The 14,867-nt window shown below is 37.9% G+C and overlaps 1 protein-coding gene across 1 annotated transcript in view; it reads left to right on the top strand.

Moving 5' to 3' along the window:
- LOC132110969 (ribosomal protein S6 kinase alpha-2-like) overlaps nt 1-14,867 on the top strand; it is a 47,268-nt gene that overhangs the window by 13,844 nt on the left and 18,557 nt on the right. The window contains exons 3-8 of the mRNA XM_059518120.1: nt 569-650; nt 2,602-2,682; nt 3,079-3,158; nt 9,055-9,161; nt 13,619-13,656; nt 13,765-13,907. Of these exons, the coding sequence (XP_059374103.1) occupies nt 569-650; nt 2,602-2,682; nt 3,079-3,158; nt 9,055-9,161; nt 13,619-13,656; nt 13,765-13,907 (531 nt within the window). The remainder of the gene's footprint in view (nt 1-568; nt 651-2,601; nt 2,683-3,078; nt 3,159-9,054; nt 9,162-13,618; nt 13,657-13,764; nt 13,908-14,867) is intronic.

Here is a 14,867-nt window from a genome sequence, read left to right as displayed (position 1 = left end):
GGCAGTTTGTGCATCGGTTCGCTGAAGAGATACTCAGCTATTTTGCATTAGCAATGTCATGTATGGGTATAACGTTATATAGCCTATAGCACACAATCACACATTTATTTTTATTTGTTTACATTTTGAGAGGAGCAAAAATGTTGATATTTGGTTTCAACAAGCGTATGCATTTAAACTTGTCCAGTTTCATCTGGAATGCATCTCAGATCAGCTCCTCAAGTGGTTTTAGTGATTGTATTTAAATCCATCTTGAAAGCATTTTTGAGAGCATTTATACCCAATGTTTCCATGAAAAAAAAATACATGAAGTGACCAGGTGTAAACAGGCCCTAATACAGGGGTGTCAAATTCAGCTCTTGGAGGACAACTGTCTAATTAAACCTAATTAAACACACCTAATCCAGCTAATTTGGGTCTACTAGATTACTAAAGGATTACTAGAAACTTCCTAGCAGGTGTTTGGAGCTACACTCTGCAGGACAGTGGCCCTACAAGACCAGAGTTCGACACGTGCCCTAAGAAGTGTGAATATTATGGGGTTTTGACCTTACCTTTCATTTTACAGGTGTTCTTGGTGAGAAAAATCAGAGGTTCAGATACAGGACAACTCTATGCCATGAAAGTCTTGAAAAAAGCAACACTAAAAGGTAAAACTGACCCTTAAGCCCTTAAATTATGTGATCTGAATTATGATTCATCTCTACAAATTTGCGTGCTTTGCATTTGTCAATCTTTCCCTAGTATGCACTGATGTAAAACCTGCAGTTAGTATTTCACCACAACATGACGTCTAACCTGTGAGTCATAACTGAGCTGCTAGGAGTGCTCACTAACCGATTTCTAAGGAGTATCTGAATCATCAACTTTTTTTAACATGGGGGGGGAAATGTTCCCACTCAGACACACGGGTATTTTTCCTGAGTGACAGTGTTTCATTATTGCACACTTCAGATCCACAGCAGCCTCCCTGGAACAAAGATAGGAATTCATCTAATAAACAAACAAAGCAGAACAATCTGAAGTCTTAAGCATTTGTTTTTACACAAATTTAAACAAAACAGCAGTTATGACAATGATTCATAATGCTCAAGCTGGAGTGGTAGTTTATTTCACAACCCACATAACTTATTCACTCGATGTAACCATGGTTACAACCCAAAGCCTTTGCTCTCGGCGGATGATGTTGTGCAAGTTCTTCATGTACGTGTGAATGAAAATAACAGTGTTGGTGACTGTTGCACCTCACTGTCGGACCACAGCAATGCTGCAGCTGTTACATAAGACAGACCATTCAGTGCAAAGCACTCGTGTGAATGAAGCATATCAGATGCTGCTTTTGATGTCAGACTGGTCCAAGATCTGTAATCCTGCATGCTTAAAGGTGAAGTCTGTAGATTTGTTGATGGTAAAATGTACAGAATCTAAGAGAATCTAAACACTGAATTTTTTAACTAATAACATAAATTAAATCAGGCACAGATCATCTTGCAATCATGTAAACAGCAAAAAATAAAAATAAAATTAGATCTGATACCTGGTGCATATCTAATTACTGTACTTGTGTCTTAATATCCATATCTGATCTTTTCTTAATGAGAAGTTATGTTTTCATGTCATCACTGTAATGTAACACTCATTTAGACGTCTGCATATCCAAACTATGTAATTGGGAGCTACACGATGGCAGGCAGCTATGAAATGTGTAAAGTACACAACTTGCAGGGAGGAAAATTACTATGTTTTTTTTTTACAAACATTTAAAGTGGTGACCACTTTGACATGCAGGTTAATATCAGAATTTGATGATATTCTGGTTATTTATAGCCTTATAAACCTGTTAACCCAATTTTCATCGCTTGATAGAAATCAATATAAGTGTCTCAGTCATAAAGTCTTGTCTTTTTCTGTTTTGTCTCTAGTCATGTGTCTTTGTCACAGCCTTTGTCTGTGTTGTATGGTTTCTAATTAGTTTTGCACCTGTTTCCTGTTCTGTTGATGATCAACCTTGTGTATTTAAGTCCTCTATTTCCTTAGTTCTGTGTTTGTTTTCGAAGTTGTTAGATAGTGTGCTATCGCTCTGTTTCATTTTTATATAGTAATATATATATATATATGCTTGTATTAATTAATTTACACAACAAAATGTTTTGGTGGCCTGAAAATGTTTTTGAAAATTATATTGTTAGTCCCATTAAACTACAGAAACGCAAAATTGTGATGCAATGTCATGCGCATGCATATTACATATTTAATTTTTTTTTTTTTCGTGGATCTGTTTGATCATTTTGACAATGTTGTCATCTGTATGCAAAAGATACACATTGTTGAAATATGAATTTACCCTTGTATAGATTTATATCAAGGGAACACATTTAAATAGATTTTTAGGCTCTTTAAAACTGTATGAAAATATTAACATAAATCACTATAGATGGATGCAAGTCTCATGATCTGCAATTTGCAATTCATTGTAGAGACTAGTGTGCTTTTGTCAGTGAAATGAATGACAGTGAATGTGCTATTATTTATTAGTTAATCATAATTTTATATATAATCATAAATAATGAGTCTCTTTATTTTGTCTCTACGTATTTTAAGTGCGGGACAGAGTGAGATCGAAAATGGAGCGAGACATTCTTGCAGAAGTGAATCATCCCTTCATTGTCAAACTCCACTATGGTGAGTTGTTTTCTCAAGTGGAGACCTGTAAACAACAGAACAAGAGCATTTAGACAGGAACATCAGTTTCTGAACCCCCTGGTCTCTACTGAAGTGACAAACAGACAAACATTGTTGAGGAGTGACTAACCACATAGAAATGTTGTATGACAGTATCTCTAGCATTTACAGTAATGAGCTATTATGTAATCTTTTCTGTTCAAGTTTGATTATGTCTGATCTGATTGTAAAATTAATTTATATTATCTGATAAGTATTTATATATAAATAAAAAAATAGCCAGTAGCTTGAATGTAACATTTCTATTATGGGTGGCTTGTAACTTCTATAGGGTTTTTTGCCTTGTGCTTCTGAAAAATACTGCTTAAATGCCACCTTTGTTGCTTTTCCCCTCAGCCTTTCAGACAGAAGGAAAGCTGTACCTTATACTGGACTTTCTCAGAGGGGGAGATCTTTTCACACGCCTCTCCAAAGAGGTCAGTTTTTGTGAAACAGCTCAATTCAACTAAATAATTCTGCTGTTACAAAACAGGCAAACATGACATGCTTGTTCAGTTGTAAATGTTTATGTCTAGTTATAACTTATGTTGCTCTAATCCCCTAATATATCATTTTCTGGTCATACTTTGTTTATAGGGTCCTATTCTCACTATTAACAAACCATTATTCATGATTTTTGCCTCAATAAACTCCTAATTGGCTGCTCATTAATAGTTAGTAAGGTAGTTACGTTTAGCTTCTGGGAAGGATTAGGGATGTAGAATATGGTCATGCAGAATATGTGCTTTATAAGTACTAATGAAAAGCCAATATGTTAGTAATAGGCATGCTAATAAGCAGCTAGTTAATAGTAAAAATGGACCTAAGTGTTATCCATTTTCTGATCTGTAAAACTGATATTTTAAGAATGTTGTTGCTGCACTTTTCTCCTGAAAGTGAATGGGAAGAGATGCTGTCAGGCTCTAAAAATAATAATGTTCACACATCCCAAATCCTACATGATCAATTTGACAATGTGAGAATAAGTGGAACTGACTTATTTTATGGTAGTTTTATTGTGCTTTTGTCACTTTTAGGAGATTGACAGCATTCTCATTTAAGTTTATTAAATGTAAAAGATCCCAGTGAAGATTCTTCTAAATTACTCCTTTTGTGCTCTAGGGGAGAAAAAAAAAGTCATATAGGTTTGGGAGAACATGAGAGTGAGTAATGCAGTACACAGTAATTATACCAATGTATTTGTGTCCACTCATTATACAGTAGAGCTAGGCAGCAATTGCTTAGTGATAGGCTTTAAGTGTTCAGTCGTTTAGTAATTACCAAAACATCCACCTGCCACCTGCAACAGAGGTACATGTACTGTATATCCACATGCATGAACTGATAGATTCTCTGTTTATTACACCATATTCTCTGGTAGATGGTGTAATTGGTCCCTCTTAGCACTCACTATACTTTAATTATCCTTAATGGAGTGTTTGATTGTCTTGATCACATCACTTTCTAATCTCCCAAATTCAATGAAAACTCCCCTCAAGGATCTGTTCCCTTTGCACATGGAAACAAATGTTTTTATTGATCCATTGACAGCAAGGCTTGCTGAAGCCTGTACTTTCTGAGCTGTGAATCGCACATTATAGCAGCAGAGGCCATCGGTGGAAAATTATCAATGCCATTGTTGGGAAATTCAATACTGTCTAGATGCTGGAAAGCATCAAGGGGAAATAATTTGTTTTACATTGATTATCACAGTTTGTGTCTGACGGTAGTATAGAGTTTGTAATAGATCCCCTGTGTGCTGAAAATATCCTAAGCAACTGAAACTAAGGACATTCTTTACTCCAGCTGAAAATTCTGTTATTGTCAATACCTACATAAGTGTGTGTGTGTGTGTGTGTGTGTGTGTGTTCTCTTCCTAAATAAGTAATGAGTTTCGACACTAGAGCACTTGTAGTAAATTTCAGCTTCTGGATCTTTCCTATTATCCGCTACCCATACACCTGTTGTCACTTTCAGTTGAACCAAAGCAGGTGAAACTGATAGACAATCACTTATGTTTCCTTACTGGAGTTATTAATAGTATTATATTTTTTTTCTAGCTATATATATGTATGTATGTATGTATGTATATGTTATCTATCTATCTATCTATCTATCTATCTATCTATCTATCTATCTATCTATATATATATATATATATATATATATATATATTGCATATATATGCAATCTTATTTTCTGAAATAATGTCAGAAATGATATAGATATTGTATATTAAATAGATGTATATTAAAAATGGCAAAATTTATAAAACATGCACATATACTAAAAGCATTTTTCCCTTCCATATATATATACATATATATATATAATTCTATATATATAATTTCTGACATTATTTCAGAAAATAAGATTGCATAGTGCTTCTTAAGTTTCACGCTTAACATAATTACAGCCTCTGATGTTCAAGAGTTCTCCAACCGATAAGTGAGTGGTTTAAATCTATAAAAAGTACATGCAGCAAATCACCAAGAATAACTTTGTTGCCGTGGTAATCGGCTGAGAGATGGCAACGTTTATTTAAAACCATAACATTGGACTTTTAAGGTGTGACATCATCTCGTGTTGCTATACTGGTCTAGGCAGTGTATTGTTTTTTTCCCCACTCCTTACGAAATCTGTTCCTGTGCTACAGCGTGTATATTGAAAGTTTCAAAGCACAGACGCATTTACGGTTGAAAGGAAGAAAGAATTCTATATTTGCATTATCTATGACAACAAGACCGCTGTTTTGCTGTGCATGCACTTTATTTTGATGTGCCATTTGTGGAAATCATTGGTATCAAGCACCATTATTACTATTGCTCATATTTACAGTTCAAACAAACCCATAAGCCAGAGTATTAAACTTTGGTGCATAACTTGTGCTAAAGACATGAATGATACTTCAAATCATGCAGCTTACTGAGGAGACGTGCCAGTGCTTTAGAAAGCAATCGATCACTTGTGATTTTCACATGATGGATGATAAAATGGATTTAAAAAATCTAAAGATTCCTCACCCTGTGCTATATAAACCACTCAGAACTCCTTGATAGCTACCCAGAATACCCTAGCAAAGTAGCACAAGCTCACATTTTCTTCAAAATATGTAAATTGTGTTATGTACCATTATAGATTCAGTTTAGATCATGTTTACACATATTCCTGTGTGACTCTCGCACTCAGGTTGTGATGCATTTTGTAGTTGCCTTTGATTGAAAAGCTCCAGCACATAGAATGACTTCAACCCAGTTTCTGGTCTTTCCACTGAAAACAGCCCCACACTTATCTGGAGCAGACGTTTCCTTCAGACATTGATAAATGTGACTCATTGGCCATGCTCATTCACTCGGCTAAATAACCTGTTTTCTCCACCTGTCTGGGCTTTATTGTACACATCACTCTTCTTCAGTCATATTGTTCTGTCTTTAGTCTGATTGAGTAGAGATAGTTGTCTTTAATAATTTGCTTGCAGACCTCTTTGTGTCATTGTACATGATATAGGCCACTTTGCTTTAGGATAGCAAGATTATATAGAATCAGCAATAAACTGCTGAAATCTCTTGTCCCCCCAGGTCTTTTTTAATCATTAATTAACTGCTGTAATTTTAGAAAGTGTAAATGTTCTGCAAGATATTTTCACTCAGCAAAAAGTGCCTAAATCACATCTAAGATCAATCACTCACAGGAAATCAAGAACCTCGTAGAAGTAGAAAAGATTTCTACTTTAAATATATATAGGGAGGAGCCAGGGAGGAGGCTTAGAGCAGGAGGAGCCCAGCAGGACCCAGGTCACAGCCATAATGTTGACCCACAATGGAGCCAACGGGGGGAGGAGCCATGGAGGAGCATTGTTCGCCGACTCCAGGGGGCCAACCAACGGCAGTGGAGCAGGTGGAGGAGAAGTCCGAGGTGGAGACGCCGAGGATCCAGGGGGCCAGGGTGGAGCCAAGGACTCTGGCGACCGAGGTGGAGGCAGAGATCTGGAGATCCGCGGCGGAGTCGGAGCGACTGATGTCCCAGGTGGAGCTGGTGGGAGGAAGGAGCCCAATGGAGCTGGTAGGACAGAGCGACGAGGCGCAGCCAGAGGAGAGGAGTCCAGAGGTGATGGCGGGGCCAATTCCAGACCAAGGCGGAGCTGGAGGGATGAGGGAGACAGGTGGAGCTGATGGTTCGATGGGTGACGTTGGAGGTGAGGGAGCTAGGAGCCGAGGCAGAGTCTGAGGCTGGAGGTGGAGGTGAGGGAGACTCCGACCATGGTGATGCTGGAGGATGGCAGTCCTGCGGAGCTCGCACTACAATGATGGTGCGCCGAGGGCGAGCAGAGGGGATGCCAGACGGCAGTGGTGGAGGAGGCTGGAGCGGGTGGAAGGCCGTGAATTTTCGAGGAGAGGTCACTGGAGGGTGCTTTTTTTAGGAGCAGGCACTGGAGCATCGGAAGCCCCCTCAGGGCTGGACGAGGGAACCATGGATGAAGGAATGCTGGCCGGGTCTTCTGTCACAATTACACTCTCAAAGGAATAAGGAAACAAGGAGCACGGTTAACAATCTTTTAATTTCTTGAAATACAAGGGTAATCTAACATAGGAGTGAGGAATCACACAGGTATGTATGAAGTAGACCCAACAGAAGAGAGAAGTAATGACAGGAACTTTAATACTAGAGATTATTACTAAACACAGGTGCAAAGAATGAGACACAGAACACATGGGGAGGAAAAACACAACAAAATGAGTTCGGGGGTGACACATGGGATAGTTCTTTTCCTTAAAGTTGTTGAGTTCAGTTTAGTACATTTTGCTTCAAATCAAAGTTTCTATATGATTACCCTTGTAGCTGGCTGGTTTGAATCCTGGCTAAAACTCTCAAATGAAGGTTTGTTTTGTCTTGGTTTTTTTTTTTATACAGTTGGGAAAATTAATGGGAAACATACTTCCGAAACAAGGCTGATGAAAAAGTGGGTGGGCGATATCATAATGTACTTTACATTTACAGTATTTATTTATTTAAAGCGAATTGCCTTTAGTGTACCTTACCGTCATAAACAGTTTTGCTGTTTGCTAGTGCTATAGAGGCAAGTGGTTCTGGGTTTTTTTCATCTCACACTAGAGATCATTTTACATTTACATTTATTCATTGAGCTGACGCTTTTATCCAAAGCGACTTACAATTGCTATATATGTTAGAGGTCGCACGCCTCTGGAGCAACTAGAGGTTAAGTGTCTTGCTCAGGGACACATTGGTGTCTCACAGTGGATTCGAACCCGGGTTTCTCACACCAAAGGCATGTGTCTTATCCACTGCGCCAACACCACCCCAACATTTTGTTGGGCAAAAACTTGTTTAGACCAACTACAGTTGCATTTTACATAAAAAGCAACTCCTGGACTTTTATTTCTTGTGACTTATCACTAATGTAAAAAAAAAAGAACTGGAGCACTTTTACCGAGAGATTCGTGCACTTGATTTAATCATGATTCTCTCCGCAGAACTGTGCCTGGGAAGTGAGATGTAAATTAATTACTGCTGGTGCTCAAATCTCTCATCTGGCTGCAACAGCTGCTGCTCTCCTGGCTGGAACTTGTTACGCCAATCTACTCTCCTCAAAATGCCACTGTCTGTCCCCTGATGCTCTCTACACAGTCTAAATAAATCTCCCAGTGATTAAAATTAGCTGTGAAAAGGGCAGTTTTTGGTCTTCTAAATAGAAGAACACAATGTGTTACTGCAGATTCATTGAAGATCTGTCACTGACCAGGTTCTGCATTAAAGGTGTAAGCTGGGTAATATACAACCGCCTTCTATTGTAAGTCCATTACCATAAATATGTTTGCCCTTTGATTGTATGAACTGCAGGTACAGAGTCTTGCTGAGACTGACATTAATTTACAACTCAGAACAATTGTAAAATTGAATGGTTGACACAATGACTCATTTATCCACAGGTAAAACCCAAGAGGGCTGGTTTTCTATTAACCTTTAATGTAAGTTTTAGTTAAAAGTATTATTTAAATGAAAAGCTAAACATTTTACCTTACAAGCAGTGTTGTGGATGTTTGGATCCCTCCTTTAACACCTTTAAAGTCATTTTACTCCAGCCTAATTTCTAAGAAAAGCAATAATACACTCTACACCCTCAATAAGCTGCATGATTTGAGGGATGATTTATGTCCACAGCACAAACTGTGTGGGACGACTTACATGATTAAATGTTCTGGTTAGGGCCTTGTTCAAATCCCTAATCCTAAAGGGATTGGATTTCTGTAAAAGTACTGGCTAAATGAAAAATTAGTTGTTTGTGAATTTTTTTCTTTCTTTCTTTCTTTCTAGGTAATGTTTACAGAGGAAGATGTGAAGTTCTATTTGGCTGAGATGGCCTTGGCTTTGGATCATCTTCATAGTCTGGGCATCATCTACCGTGATCTTAAACCAGAGAAGTACGACCAAACCCCATGTATTATTATCAGTAAATAGCAATCATGTGTTCTAATTTACACCATAGCCTACTTAAGTGGCCTAGATAGTGACCTTGTGTTGAAAACCTTGGCACAACCTCGATTGGACATAATGTTCAGCAGAGCTTAAGTCCTGCATTTTCAAGCAGCAGTATAATCCACATCTGGATTAGAGTCAAAAGAACTCTGTGAAACTCTCATGTAATTACAGTCATAATTCAGAGGTTCAAACCGGGTGATGCAACCACCCAGAGAGCGTCCTGTTTCTTTGGTGCAGTTGCAGCAGCATCTGTGTTGTGTCCAGCTGGATTCAGATTGCTTGTCAAAGCTTTTTACCTTACATTAGACTGAATTGTGTACAGGGCTCTGCAATAAGGATGACCTGATGGTCCAGGATCGGTGTGTGAGAGTTTTATCACTGCTGAGGCTCACTGATCCAAGTACAAGCGTTTTATTCTTTAAACATTTTATTTTGTGGTATGTATTGAATATTGTTCCGATTTCAGCTGATTTAAGCATTTCACATATTTAACATTCTGTAGCTGGCTAACCTAGATGTGTTTTGCCAGAATGACTAGTGATAATATCATTAATCAGTTTATGTTTAATGTTTGTCATTGCCTTCTTGATGTAACATAATGGGCAGTTTCCAGCCATTGTTTCAAATTATATGTAGCAAATTGTTTTTTGTTTGTGTTAATGTTTTTGTAAAGAAAAAGGTTACATGAAAGTTGTAAAATATTGTAAAAAAAAAAAATTCCCCATAAAATATCTTAGGATAACTTCAAACATAAGGTAAGATGTTTAAATTAATTTATTGGGTTGTTTTAAATATTATAACATTATGGCAGCATTCTTTTTAATTTTTCATTCATTTTTTTTTCTTCTTTCTTTTTTTTTTTTTTTTTGCTGTTCTTTTGATTTTCCTATTATAATTATGGTAGCACTTTATTTTACAGTCCTGTTCATAATTATTGTATTGTATAATCTAGCACACATGTAGGCCTGTGAGATTTTTGTGGTCCAAAAAAAGAAAAGTACTTTGGTTTATCAACAGACTGAGAATGCTTAAGAGGCCTCTTAGAGAAAAGTATACATTTATCATTAAAGGGAAAGTTTACCCAGAAATTAAAATGTGATGTTTATCTGTTTACTCCCAGGGCATCCAAACGTTTCTTCAGTAGAGCACAAACTGAGATTTTGAGCTCAAACTGTTGCAGTCTAGCACTCTTATAATGTAACTGGATGGAAATCACGGCTAAAACATACAATAAAAACGAAACCAAATTAAACCCAAACTCTCCTGACTGCATTCTCAAGCAGGCACGTGTCTCTATCTAGTCGTGGGAAGTCGTGGCCTAATGGTTAGAGAGTTGGACTGCCAATTGAAAGGTTGTGAGTTCGAGTCTCGGGCTGGCAGGAATTGTGGGTGGGGGGAGTGCATGTACAGTTCTCTCTCCACCTTCAATACCACGACTTAGGTGCCCTTGAGCAAGGCATCGAACCCCCAACTGCTCCCCGGGTGCCGCAGCATAAATGGCTGCCCACTGCTCCGGGTGTGTGCTCACAGTGTGTGTGTGTGTGTGTGTGTGTGTGTGTTCACTGCTCTGTGTGTGTGCACTTCGAATGGGTTAAATGCAGAGCACAAATTCTGAGTATGGGTCACCATACTTGGCTGAATGTCACTTCACTTCACTACTCTATCTACAATCTCAATTAGGAGAGTCAATGGTCCACTTGAGAGATAGGTGGCAGCAGGGGCGGACTGGCCATCTGGAGCACCGGGACTTTTCCCGGTGGGCCGCTAGCCAATGTGGGCCGGCCCACCCGGTACACAAATATATATATGTATTTTTTTTTTTTTTAATTGACGGAAATCATAATATTACATCTCTTTTCTACGCAAATGGATGAGTGAGTCGATCGCGCAGCCAACAAGCGCGTTTTCGTCTAATTTAGAGAGAGACAGATTCATCTGGTACAGCGAATTTCTCTGAGCAGCAGGCCACTGTATACGTTCACTTAAAACATAACCGACTGTGTTTACGAGAATACTTGCAGAGACAATTATTTTGAAATAATTGTGTGTGTATTTGTTCATTCAGAAGTTACGATACCCAAAAGATGAATTAATTCTTTGTACGCGCATTGTCTGAAATGCTGCTCACAGCTCGTGCTTTGAACGAGTGCGCGCAAGCTTCGAACGCGCGCAAATTGTTTAAAAAAGTTGAATCAGCAAGATTTAGAAACAAGTGAAAACGATCAACTAATATACATTTCACCCCTCCAAGCGAGTGAACAACGTGAATTTTAAATCGCTATTCACGATAGCCCGTCGAGAAGAGCAGTGATACATTTTGGAGCCCGACTGCAAAACACAATAGCCCCTGGACGTGGGGCTAGCGATTTTGCGAGCCCTGCACCTCAGATCTATCCAGTTTGTGAACCACTGGGTTTCCACAATGTTTTCGTTAAACAAAATAAATGATTATTTTAAAAGATTTACTCAAGAGAATAATCTGTTCACGAATCGGATCATGAACTTATATTACCGCATATTCATGCATCTGTTAACTGAATGCAAAGTGTGAGTTCTAGGAGAATGTTTGTCTCGTGATGAACATGTATCGCTCACTAGGAGTCGCTAAATGAACAGCTGCAGCACGCAGGTTATCTTTTTTTTTTTTTTTTTTTTTTTTTTTTCAATGGAGGATCAGTTGCCCTATTGGTTAAAATCCCCAATCAGTATACTTAAATATCAAATAAATAAATTACATCAAAACAGGGGCGTTTGCGTTTTGATGTGGTGGGCTGCTGTGGGCCAGAAAGTCCAGGGCCACTTTTTGGTCCCAGTCCGCCCCTGGGTGGCAGTAATGCAATTTTAAGTCTGCGATCTGCCATAAAGTAAGAAGAAGAAGAAGTCTCCTCACACACCTGCTTGAGAACGCGCTCAAGAGAGTTCTAACAGTTCCGACATTGCAGTGCCTCAGAAGTAAAAAACTATAGAAATACTGTTCTGTTTCTTGCACAGACCAATCATTTTGTGTCTTCAGTGTATCGTGACGAGCCGCAGGGTTTCATTTGGTTTTATGTTGATTTTTTTTTTTTTCGTATTGTATGTTTTAGCCGTGATTCCCATTAACTTACATTATAAGAGTGATAGACTGCAACAGTTTCAATTAAAAATCTTGGTTTGTGTTCTACTGAAGAAACAAAGTCACCCTACATCTTGGATGCCCCGGGAGTAAGCAGATAAACATCACATTTTTATTTTTTGGGTGAACTATCCCTTAAGGCTTTTCCATTATTGAATGAGGCAACCACATGAGTATGCTATTACAATCAGTCTCATTCATAAGAATAATTCCTGACCTAGACCAGCAGAAAAATATCCTTATTGTTGAGCTGTGATGAACGATTACTAGCCCCTTAATATATTCCTTCCTGTGCTCCCACTTACAGTAATGTGACTCTTTCATGCCTTGTCTCTCTCATATCTATTCAAACAATGGGGCCAAACCAAGCTCACCTGCACTCTGAATTGGCTCTTGTGGGAGATTCGTTGCTGGAATTAATGAAAGGGACACTCCGTAGAGTAGAAGAGCTATTGCTTCTGAGAAGGTGAAAATGGAGGTGGCCTGAGAGCAGCTCTCGCTGGAGGGCTCTGTAGTAGATCTCTTAAGGGCATGCTGTTCTGAGACCTGTCATAGGTGATTAATGGCATATAGGCAGAGATAGTCCAAAGGACACTGCACCAGTACATTCATTAAGAAAATATATCCTCAATTCTGTCATCCCTACACACTTACAAGAGGTTTAAAGGAAGTGTTGAACTCTGATATCCTTGACTGTGATATTTAACTATACTTTTATGTAATTTCATTTAATGTTATTATTTTCTTTACATATATTACTACTGTTCTTTTATATTTTAGTATAAATTATTATTAATTTATTTTTAATGATTGTTATTGATTAATTTGTTCCAAGGAAGTCTGTTCTAGGTTGGTTGGAGAGAGATTAATATTGAATAAAAGCATTGTGATCAAAATCCTATTTCACAGTAACAGTAAACATTTATTATATTTTTATAACCAGTTTTAATGTCTTTTCACAGATAATGTCGTGAATGAAATATTTAAATATCACAAAATATTTTTTAACTTAAAGAATGCATACAAGATAAAATGAACATAATTATTTATTTATCTTAATGAATATAAATCAATATTACAAATCTTCATGATTGTGTTAATATGGCAAGTTGTAATGTTGTTCTGCAACTAAACTCTACTTTTTAAGAGGTTTTTAATATAGAGAGGTTTGCACTTTTGCAAAGAATGAACATATGTCCTCTCTATCTCATTTAAATTCTGTAGCTGCTCTCTATACAATAATATTGAAATGAAATGTAATCCACTGTTGCTTCACCTTCTCAGTATTCTCCTTGATGAAGAGGGCCACATAAAGATCACAGGTGAGCAGAATGTTTTTAATTTGCTTTCGCCGCACGGCCCAGCTCTTTATGTTTCATCGACCGAAGGTGCCACATGTTGATGGTTTAATATCTTCTCTCCTCTCTCAGATTTTGGCCTGAGCAAAGAGGCAATCGACCATGACAAACGAGCGTACTCCTTCTGCGGGACCATCGAGTACATGGCCCCAGAGGTGGTCAATAGACGAGGTCACACTCAAAGTGCTGATTGGTGGTCCTTCGGCGTCTTAATGGTGAGTGTCCTTGCAGATTGTGAAGGATCATAGTGGGCACTGTGAGCACTGCAGTGTTTTCGTGTTATGAGTGTGTATAGCGCTAGCCTATGGAATTACATTTAGTTCAATAATAATGAACGTGACTTTATAAAACTGAACATAACTTTTTCAGAAACTATCAAACATATGCCATTACAAAAGAAGAAAAACACAATGAAAATGAAAAAAATCAACTCAGTCGCACAAATGTAACAGGCTCTTCAAATATGCTTCATTTTTGTTTAATGTTTTTCAAAAATTCGTGTTCGCTGATCGTGGATTCTGAATGAATTGCCATGGATTTCGCTTTTGCTTCGCAGTTTTTCGTTTGGAGTTTTGACACAAACTTCTCGTGGGGGCGGGGTTAACAGTGATCTACTCTGATTGGATGGGGAGCTTTTGATGGACAGGTGCTCTCTGACCAGGAAGTAAGACGCCACTCAGTGGCGTGCGCCGCGCAATATTGAAAGCTCTCGTGGTGATTAAATCTCGTCTCTACCTCAAAAATTATTTTTCACAGACAAAGTGAAATAAATTTATTTTAAGCTCATACACAGGTTCTACCCTGTAAAGAAGTTTATACAAAGATTTAAATCTGACATCGATCTTACACACTCTTTTTGTTAGAGTTCTGAAGAAACTGTAGCCTACACTATTTTGGTCATGTCACTACACTCAGAAACTTTGGGATGATATTGGTGTGTTTGTAAAGTGTAAGATTTTGCCAGGCTTCTCAGTACATATGAAAAACATTACATTTGGGTATTATGACTCTGACCCCACAAAACGAAAATATCAGTTTTGTTATTCATTTAAATTTTTTCCTAAACAAATTTCACATTCACAAATGCAAATTCTCCAACTGTAAACCTGTCTTCTCTGTTTTTCTTAAAGAAATGGAAAACTATTTGAATGTAATCTCAGTATCTACTAATAAGA

The sequence above is a fragment of the Carassius carassius genome, chromosome 30, assembly GCF_963082965.1.
Source record: "Carassius carassius chromosome 30, fCarCar2.1, whole genome shotgun sequence".
NCBI classification, from domain to species: Eukaryota; Metazoa; Chordata; class Actinopteri; order Cypriniformes; family Cyprinidae; genus Carassius; species Carassius carassius.
Note: the sequence above shows the minus strand (reverse complement) of the source record. Positions and strands in the feature narration are given on the sequence as shown.